This window comes from Alligator sinensis, unplaced genomic scaffold (genome assembly GCF_000455745.1).
Source record: "Alligator sinensis unplaced genomic scaffold, ASM45574v1 scaffold313_1, whole genome shotgun sequence".
NCBI classification, from domain to species: domain Eukaryota; kingdom Metazoa; phylum Chordata; order Crocodylia; family Alligatoridae; genus Alligator; species Alligator sinensis.
In genome coordinates, this window is record NW_005841939.1 from 2,870,856 (window position 1) to 2,881,145 (window position 10,290).

At 42.8% G+C, this 10,290-nt stretch overlaps 1 protein-coding gene across 3 annotated transcripts in view; it reads left to right on the forward strand.

Moving 5' to 3' along the window:
• QRSL1 (glutaminyl-tRNA synthase (glutamine-hydrolyzing)-like 1) overlaps positions 1-4,720 on the forward strand; it is a 20,835-nt gene extending 16,115 nt beyond the window's left edge. The window contains exons 10-12 of one of the 3 annotated variants that reach the window (XM_025199224.1): positions 2,825-3,030; positions 3,648-3,862; positions 4,609-4,720. In XM_025199224.1, the coding sequence (XP_025055009.1) occupies positions 2,825-3,030; positions 3,648-3,856 (415 nt within the window). In that variant the 3' untranslated portion in view covers positions 3,857-3,862; positions 4,609-4,720. Of the gene's footprint in view, positions 1-2,824; positions 3,031-3,647; positions 4,587-4,608 lie in introns of those variants that run through there. The other 2 variants (XM_006019814.2, XM_006019815.3) reach the window with 2 other exon arrangements.
• Positions 4,721-10,290: the final 5,570 nt, after the last annotated feature.

Sequence of the window (10,290 nt, forward strand, 5' to 3'; positions counted from 1 at the left end):
TAAACCACCCTCCATCTCCCCATTCACTTCAGGCTGCTGCTGAGGCTGGCCACACCCTGCACCGCTGAAGCGGTGGGGGGGAAGGGGGTGAAAAATGCCTAGCAGGGGCTACTTCTCTCTTCCCCCTCCAGGCATACCTTGACTGGGGACCGTACAGGCCATCATGGGGGTTTAAACTCCTCCCCAATCATACCCGGCTTGCTGGGGCCTGGCCATGCCCCCTCCTCAGCTCAGCTTCCCTTGAGCTGAGGGCTCACTCTTGTGCCCCTGGGCTTCTGGCTTGAGCCACTGCAGGCATGTCGCTGCATTTCCAGAATCAAAAGTGAATGTCTGTTCACTTGCTTGTTGGTTCAGTCTACACAGGTTAGACTAACCTGCAGAGCTTGAATTGATTCAGGCTTGGGCCTTTGAATATCTGTACTCAGCCCAGATGACAAAACTACTTGTGTGGGGCAGACTTTTCTATGTTACTAAGGCGATAGTTTTTTGTATTGCTTTAGCTGTTAACAGTTATTAATAGGTAGAAATGATGTTTTCCTTTGCTCTTAGCTGGAAACCTTTTTTAATTTAGCAAGGTCGAACAACTTTGTGATTTCTTTCATCTGACATTATTGGCAACCTTCAGTTAAATTATGCAAAAATCTAGTCAGTGGTATGTCATCGACATCCAAATGGAACCTAAGTATACAATTAAATGTAATGTGGCCTTCAGAACAAAGCCAATTTAATTTAGCTAAAGCCCTTGATGCATAGAAATGGTTTGGTCTGTGTCATTGGCACCTCCCACAGAAATCTTTAAGAAATGGTACTCAACTTATATACATCTCTTGCCTTTCCCTTTTATCCTTCCAAATGTAAAGAGGAAAGAAGTGTTCTGTGTGATCAAATGAACTCACTTATTTTGTGAAGTCATGTATTTTCCAAATATGGCTTTGAAAAACTGCTGTGAAAATTCAGCGGGGATAGTTTTAATTCTCACTTTTAATTTCTATCTTTATTTACAACTATTATGGAAAATTTTCTTGGTAAAACTCCTACCCTCTCCGCCTCCTCCTGTTGGATACCAAGCAGGATAATTTAGCTGTGTACTCAGTCTTAAAATAAACATTCCAGAAGAATATTGCTGCTGACTGAATCTCTTAGAGCTGCTAAAAACTGTCTTTAAGGCAGATGTTATCAATCAGTATTTGAAGCCAGCTCCCAAGAAATATTTGTGAGTATATTTGCTTTGTGTGCCCAGCTCAGTCCTCCTGATTAAGTTTGTGTGGACCATCTTTCATTATTTTAGACTGAATGCTTAACAACCTGTCTAGATCACTTTGGGTAAAGCAAAACAGGACTGACTTCCACTAAAACTAAACAGGGGGCAGTCTTGCCACTGTGTTACAAGCTACAGTAAATGACTTATTAAGAATAGAGTCCATGGTTAAAAACACGTTCTTGTAAGAAATTGTAGGAGTCAGATGTTTATTCTTTGATATATTCAAGTTATAAAATATTTTCAGGTATATGTGAAACCTAGTTAAAAAAAAATACTAGCCAGTAACTGCATGAAGCTGATGTCTTTCTATAGTCTTATGACTTCTGAAAATGTTTAGTATTTTCATGAACTGCTTTTTCCATGTTGTGCTAGGATAATTTCACAAATAACTGTGAAAAAGATAGCTATCTTCTACAATATAACTGATCACCCTAGATATAGACTGTACTAGATCTTGTAGTCTACCATCATTTTTGTGGATTAAGTTCTAGTTTCTATCTCAGTATTTTTATAAAGCTTTGAAAAATTACAAAGCATCCAAATCATTTTCATTACAACTCCAAAAAATCAGTTCTTTAGATTGATCATGTGACAGTTGTGGGTCTTGCATAATCTGGACCATTTTAGATGTGGGGACACTGGCACTGCGATATCTATCCATTTATGATATGTTTGTTTTGTTTTTTAGTACCTATGGGTGTTTGGTTTTGATTTTTGGATGTTCAGTGCTTTTGCAACCAAGATCCTAAATATTAGCTGCCTAACACCCTAAACTGAGGGCAGCGCTGCATGTGGAGTAGCAGGAATCATAATCATATAGTTATCTGGGGCGGGGGGTTCTGGCTCAAAAGTTTACAGAAGTAGACAACGAATCTATAGACTGCTTCAACTTAAAGTAGTATTTACATATAAAAATGACTAAGGAATGTTTGGGTAAGGAGTTTGTGTTTAACTTCTCTATGAAATGTAAAAAAAAAAAAAAAAAAAAGACCAAATCCATAGAACACATAAACATATGAATAGCTTTAAGCATGCGAGTAGCTCCATTGTGGTAATGGGACTATTCATATGCTTGATGGAAATGCTGGATTGAATCGTAAATGGTGATTATCCTGAACTGTACTTCTGTTTTAGCAGTCTGGTTTTTTTCAGTCATCACTGTTCCATCATGCAGTAACATTTGGTGGATACTTAGGGGTCAAGCAAAGGGAGCGTTTAACATGAGTAGGTTATAAAAAGCCGATTTGGTGCTAGTCTCCCATCTTGCACTGGGTTTGTCTTTGCCTCTCCTCTTAGCCTTCTCCAGCTGTTTCCCCATTTCTTCCTCCTTCCCTCACACAACTGTCCCTTCTCCATCTATTCCATGGCTTTTTTTAACAATATGCTTTACTGTTATTGGTGAAACACTAGCATGTCATTTTGATGAGTGATTATGTGCTCTATTGAAAATTCAGTCCTGCAGCTCAGGAAAATGTTGGGCTTGTTTTTTCCATAGCAACTGAGGAATTAGGTTCTGTGTCTTCACAAATTGGATCTCTAACAAGTGATAATATTTGTTTCTAGGAATTATGAGAAATATTTTATCAAGGCCCAAAAAGTGAGGCGTCTCATTGCCAATGACTTTGTGAACGTCTTCAGTAGTGGTGTTGATGTTTTGCTCACTCCCACCACTCTGAGAGATGCAGTTCCTTATGTGGAGTTCATCAAAGAAGACAATAGAACCCGCAGTGCACAGGATGATATTTTTACACAGGCTGCAAACATGTCAGGTGAGTAGATGAACTACTTAAGTAGATTGCTGGGAAAAAATGTTTAGAGCCTGTTACCTCCTGCCAGTTGCCTTTTCCCCCACTGCCTTTGCACAGGAAGCTCCAGCTTAATCAAGTTGTCATCTTACTCATAATCTACTTGTCATCTTAAATTGTGAGCTTATATTGACTTAGATCAGGGGTTTTCAACTGGGGGTACTTGGGATGGCCTTGGGGGTACTCAGCAGCAAGCACCGCCATGTCACCAGCACGCTTGCCAATCGGCCGCAGGAGAACCCCACCCCACCCCACCCCACCCCACCCCACCCCAGTCACCGGTGGGCTCCTGCCTTCTCTACCAACAGCTGGGGGTATACTGACCCAAAAAGGTTGAAAACTCCTGACTTAGATGAATCAACAGTTCTTATCCTATTACTGTAAAATATACAAGCTTCTAAAATGCAAATAAACTTGGTTAATTGATGCAAGTGTTTTTATTCTAATTGTCTGCCACCCACCTTCCCCAAGTTCTGCTTTGGTTCTTTTTTGAAGTTTCTTTTTCTAATAAGTCCTAATATATGGTTTGTTTTATAGCTAATCTTGCATGTGTGATGTTTAATAATTTTGTCTTTTCTCAGGGCTGCCAGCTGTAAGCATTCCTACCGCACTTTCAGAGAAAGGCTTGCCAATTGGGCTTCAGTTTGTTGGACGTGCGTTCCAGGAGCTGCAGCTTCTCACTGTAGCCAAATGGTTTGAAAAACAAGCAAAATTCCCTATCCTTCAACTACAGGAAATGCTAGATCATGCTGATGCTCTCTCCCATCAAAAAATCAGCCTTTCTTCATAATTTAGGGTAACGAATATGAAAAGGATCTTTCAGTTGGTTTTGTTTTGTATAAATGATAATCTAGATTCTGAAAATATGCATTAGTGCAAAATGGATTCATGAAAGCTGTTAGTATGTAATTAAATTGAAGTGAACCTCAAATTAAATTATGTTTGTAAGAGCAGTGTGTGTACTGTTTAAGAAGAATATATTAACACTGTAACAATAGTGGTATGTCTTGACCTTGTTTCCTTCATCTCCCAAGGAAGTGTTGAAGTGTTTATTCCAGTAAGAAACAAAACATAAGCTGTTGCCTCAATATTGCATGCTTGCCAAGGGCCCTGGTTTCCTACTTTATCCCTGGTCCCGTGGCTCTAATGAAACCAAGCTACCAGGGAATGACTTTCACAGAGGGGTCATGGCTGAAGGATAGGAGGCTATGCTCACAAATTAGTACAGGCCCAGTTTCAGATTGGGGAAAAGAACTGAAGATGAAATGATAAAGAAGCATGCATGGAAAAACAATAAAACTCCCTGATCTGTTGAAAGAAGGCCCCTAAACCCATGCAGTGTGTACCCCCTGTGAAGAGATCCCAGAGGTTTCTGTGGTGGTTACAAAACCCTTTTCACAACAGGAACTCAGTCCAAATAATTCTATGGAAAAGCAGCCCTTTAATTCATGAACACCTGTGTTTCCTCTTGCATTCTATTAGCATAGGTGAGGTGTCAAAAATAAGCATTAATGGATCAGTTCATTCTTTTCTTTACCCTAGGCTTTCCAGAAGAAGGGTCCTATCTCCTATTTGATGGCTATCTAATGTCTGAGAAACAATAAGTAAAAAGTTGGGCAGTACCAAGCCATGAAGTTAGAATGGAAGGTTTAATAAACAGCAATAGCTGCAATATTTAACATGCCTACTTTCTACTTTTATAAAATAGAAACAGTTGAGTTCAGACTGTTACTCATTTTTGGAGTCTCTATTTTCTTCTTGCATTGGCAAAATAGAGAAAAGAAATGAAAAGTCATTTCACTTCAAACTTTTCTTGTTTCAGCTTCAAACATAATTTACAACTAATGTAGATTCATAGATTATGAAGCCAGACGAGACTATTTGTGATCCTCTAGCCTAGGGGTCAGTAGCCTTTTGACAGTGCAGGCCTAAGCTTGCAACCCAGACAGCCCTACATCCACAAGTCTCCACCCCCTGTCCCTCTTCCATTTCCTGCCCCCACCTGCTGCATTCACCCTCACTGCAGATACCCAGTCCCTCTGCAGTAAGAGAAGTGCAGACATGGTACAGCAGCAAGCTCCGCAGCAAAGGGGACTGCTGCAGAGATGGGCAGCAGAACACAACTGTGCCACTAATTCCCCTGTGCTGGATCAGACCTTTGAGAGCCAGATTAGGACCCCTTCCTGGGACGGCTCTGGTCTGTGGGCCATAGGTTTCCAACTCCTGCTTCATCTGAGCTGTCTAACAAGGCCTGTAGGACATTACTAAGCAAATTCTTGTTTGAAACTAAAGCATTTATTTTAGGAAACTCTCCAGTCTAAATTTAAAAATGGTCAGTAGTAAGGAATCTTAAGATAAGTTGTTCCACTGGTTAATTAACCTTGCTATTTAAAATTTGCACCTTATATCAAGTCTTATTTTTGTCTAGTGTCAGCTTTCAGCCATTAGACTTTGCCATGCTTAGGTCTGATTGAAGAGCCTATTATCAAAGTGTTCTGTTTCCCATGCAAAGTGCTCAGACATTGCAATCAGATCATCCATTAACAGTTGTCCGTTAAACTGAAGAGCTTGAGCTCTTGGATCGTGTCCACACAAGTGTGGACATTTGTTTTCCTGGGGACAAGAAGCAGCGGCACACCTTGCCACTGCTTCTTGTCCCTGGGGAACACTCATGCCATGCACCCTCTGGCATGTTGCAGGTTACCTTGGGTGGGGTAGGGGAAGCTGGGCCAGCAACTGTGCTGACCCTAGCAGCCTTACCTGGGGTCTTGAGGGCCTCGGGGAGCTGCCGTCATGTTGCTCCTGCAGCTGGGAGCCTGGCTGGCAGCCAGAGAATGGCTCTGGCAGGCCAGGCTCTGGCTTTGGGCAGCACACACTGCTGCCATGTATGCTGCCCTGCTTTTTTTCTGTGTTGGTTTTTTTGATCCCAGGATCTCCTGGGGTCAAAAACCCCTCGTGCCACAAGGTAGGAGCATGGGGTAACACCTGGATGTGTGGTGCTGCAGATGGGTCTGTGGCGCCATACATCACATGGCTGCACTTGTGTGGATTTGGCCTTGGACTCTGCTGCCTTAGGGCATGTTTTGCAATCCTTTAATTTTTCTTACGACTCTTTTCTAAACCTTCATTAATTTATCAACATCCATTATTGATACCAAAACTGGACACAGTAGCTTAGTAACTTTTTCATCAATATCAAATACATACGAAATATACTTGTTCCCCTATTTTACACATTCAAGAATTGCAAAAGTCTTTGTGGCCCCAAATGTTGTTCTGTGAGTTCACGATGAGCAGACTAACTACTGTGCTCTTGAGTTCTTTTTTGTTTGTTTTGTTCTGGAGTCTGTGCCTTCCCGCATAAATTCCCCTGTCTCATAAGTATATCCCACATTCTTTGTTCCTAAATGTAGGAACAAGTAACTCTACATTTGGGTATATTACATTGGGTCCAGTTTACCATGCAATCCAGATCAATCAGTTACCCAACCAGTCTGCATTGTCTACAACCTTTCAGTAGTTTGGGGTTTTTCTTTTTCTCCAGTCATTGACAAAAATGAAAAATAGTGTGGAGCCAAGAGGCAAGGATTTTTGTTGGTGATATCTTTTACTAGACCAGCTGCATGGTTGGAATAGATTTGACAAGCTTTCAAATGCGGTGTATTCTTCATGTAGAGCCAAGAACCATTCACTGCAGAATCCACTAGAAATACACCTACAGATCCGTTTATAGTTATGTTTTGAGACTTTGCACTTAGCCAGTTTTTAATCCATTTAATGTGTGCCATAGCGTTTTCTAGTTTCTTAATCAAAAATCAAATGCTAGCAAGTCAGATGTCTTCCAAATGTATAATATCTATGCTATTACCTTTTATCAACTGTTATCTTAAAAACGAATTACTTTGACAAGATTCAAAGAATGTTTGACAGAAGAAAACCGATATTGACTGATGCTCTCCTTAAATTCTTTATTAATTAGGTCCCATCTCAGCCATTCTGCTCTCAGGTTTGCAGGACAGCATTTATCTAGTTCACTCGGTTTATTCTTTCTATATATTGGCACAACATTAACATCCTTTATGTTCTCAGGGATAATTGGAAGTCAGCTTTCAGGACTGAAAGCTTTCACAGTTTTAAAATTCTTGAATGGAAATTATCCAGACCCACTGATTCCTTCCCTGCCATCATGGAAAGTGTTTGATCATATGAATAACTACCTTATCTGGCTTTTCCTGAAATCCAGAACAGAAATAGTAGAGTTCTGCTTTTTTCTTCAGTGCTGTTGACAATTCTACCAGGTCCTTGTAGCAATGGGCCAGTGCCATTACTCGGACTCCTTTTGGTCCTACCTACACCCCACTTTCTAATCAGCTATTATGGTTCTATCCTTCAGTTTTATATTCATTACAATCACACCTTCCTGTTTGTTTATTTTTAATAGCTGTCTCTCCATCCCTCTAGGGTTAGTTTTTGAGCCAGTGCAATGTTCTTTCTCAGTTGTGTCTTTGGCCAAATTAAATTGTTCTTTTAGAAATTCCCACTCATTCATGCTATGGTAGTATAGTATCTCTGGGTTCAGATTGGTGCTTTGGAAAAATACAATTTCACAAGGTGTGTACATATTGAAGTCTATTGTTTGTGTATATATACTAAGTTTGGTATAAAACATAAAAATATGATGAAGTCATGATTATCTGTACCTAAGGTAGAGCTAATTCTTAGTTCTCTGATCAATATCTGCCAAGACGAGGTGTTCTGTTCATCTCCCCAGTGTTAGCTGCAAAATTCTGAGCTAGGAAACTGTCATCTTCTATACTAAGAAATTCTGAGGGTGTTTTAGTATTGGCAGTATGAGACATCCAGGAATAACGCTGAAGTGCCCTGTATAGCAACAGTTTTTTTCCTGTCGCTCTACATTACAGCTAGGTTTTCAAGAAGCTAGTTGTTCTTGTTCTCCAGCGAGATCTATTGGTTAGCAGCAAAAAGTAACTAGTGCTTTATCTTGCATGCACATATTCAAGATAATTTTCATCCAGGTTGTTGGAAATGCACAGTGCTATTTTCTGACATGTTTCCCTTCCCATTTTACCCACTATCCTTCCTTTATTAGTTATAAACATTACCTTCTAGCATCCTAATAATGTGAATCATTTCACCAGATGCCAGTAATGCCAACTAGGTCAGATTTATGCTCATAATGAGAAATTTCCATTGCTCTTGTTTATTAACAAGACTCAACATTCTGTAAGGGGCCTCTGTGCTCTGGCTTCAGCAGCTGCTCCTTCCTGCAGGTGGCAGCTGGAGCTCAGGTGCTGCTGGGGTGCAGGGGCTGGGGTGAAGCTGCAGTCCCTGGTCCTGGGGCACCTGGGGAGAGTGGGGGTTTGAGGATTGGGAGACTATATCTATACCACTCCCTGAGTCAGACTGGACATGCTGCTCAGGCCTATAGATTTGTGGAATAAGCAGCTGGATGCGGCCCTGAGCATATACCCTGGACCACATTCAGCCATCTACTCTGCAAATTTGCAAGCGGGTGGATCTCATTTTTTGGTAATGTGCCCCATCTCGCTCAGGAGGAGGTAGTATAGATGCACACTAGGGGACTTCAGGTGCAATCCTAATTGGGCAGCAGCCAGTGTGCAACTGGAGGATCTCACTGTTGCCTAAATGTTAGACTTAGGTACCTACAGTTGTAATTAGAGAAAAATCCACAAAGGGACTTATGTGCTTTAGGCTGTTGGTTAGTTTAAGTTTTGTAAAGTAATGTTGAGCAGTGGTTTCAGAATCTGACTTACACTGCCAAGTTGGTATCTCGGAGCCTAAAAATGGCAAACAACTTCTACAGTACTTTTAATGAGAAGTTTGAAATCCTTACTACAGCAGTAGGGGTGGAGGTCTCTTGAAATTAGTATGGGAATGAACTGCTTGAATAAAGGCACCAGCTCCAAGTGAAAAACAATGCAATTAATTGAAATTGCTGAAATTTAGGATATTGCAACACAACTATGGTAGAAAGTTAGGGATAGCACGTCAGCACATAATGAGCTCCATGAAATATTTGCAGCTGGAAAATCTTTCTAAGAATCCAAAGTCTTAACAAACTGCAGCTACTGCTGTTTCTCAAGGAATAATGGACTTAGGTCAGGGGTGGGCAAAATATGGTCCATGATGCCATTTTATCTGGCCCACAGGGCCCCTAAAAAATTTAGAAAATTAGTATTTATCTGCCCTTGGTTCCTGCCAAAAACAACAGGAAGCAAGGGCAGTAGGACCCAGGGGAAGCCCAGCTGGCTCCCACAACAGCAGGTCCTGCCCTGCCCCACCCCCACAGCTAGAAGCCCCAGCAGGGGCTTCTGGCCTGGGACCATGTGGCTGCCCCACACCAGAACCTCAGGTAAGGGGGGAGGGAGGGCAGAAGGACAGGGAAGGAGCCCAGGGAAAAGTTGCCCCTCCCCTGCCTCGTGGCTGGTGCCCCGCGCTGTAACTGCTTGCAGCCCACATGGGGCTGCCTGTGTCTGCTCCGGACAGCCCTGCATGGGCTGTGAGCAGCTGCAGCAGGGAGCACCGGTCATGGGGTGGACGAGGGGCCGCTTTTCCCCGCACTCCGCACCAGCTTCTTCCCTGCCGGCGAGCAGGGGGTCAGGGCTGTGCACTGCCCCCCTGCCTGTACCTCAGGGCTGGGGGCACTAGGAGTGAGCAGGTGCGGGAGCCAGCGGGAGCACGGGGCCCACACCAGTGTCCTGGGGCCAGTGCCATCGGGGCCCAGAGCAGGGTGGCAGGAGCGCAAGGTCCCAGCCGGCAGGTGCTCTATGGAGCTGAGCCAGCTCCCACCTCTCCCCTATTATGCTGAGGGGAAACCAGCACAGGTTCGTAGCAGGCAGATCGTGCCTGACTAATCTAGTCTCTTTTTATGACCAGGTTACAAAATGCCTGGACGCAGGAGTAGGTTTGGATGTTGTATATTTAGACTTCAGGAAGGCCTTCGATACGGTATCCCACCCCATACTGGTGAACAAGTTAAGAGGCTGTGACTTAGGCGACCACACAGTCCAGCGGGTGGCAAATTGGCTAGAGGGTCGTACCCAGAGAGTGGTGGTGGACGGGTCGGTATCGACCTGGAAGGGTGTGGGCAGAGGGGTCCCGCAGGGCTCGGTCCTAGGACTGATACTCTTCAATGTCTTCATCAGTGACTTGGACAAGGGAGTGAAGTGTACTCTGTCCAAG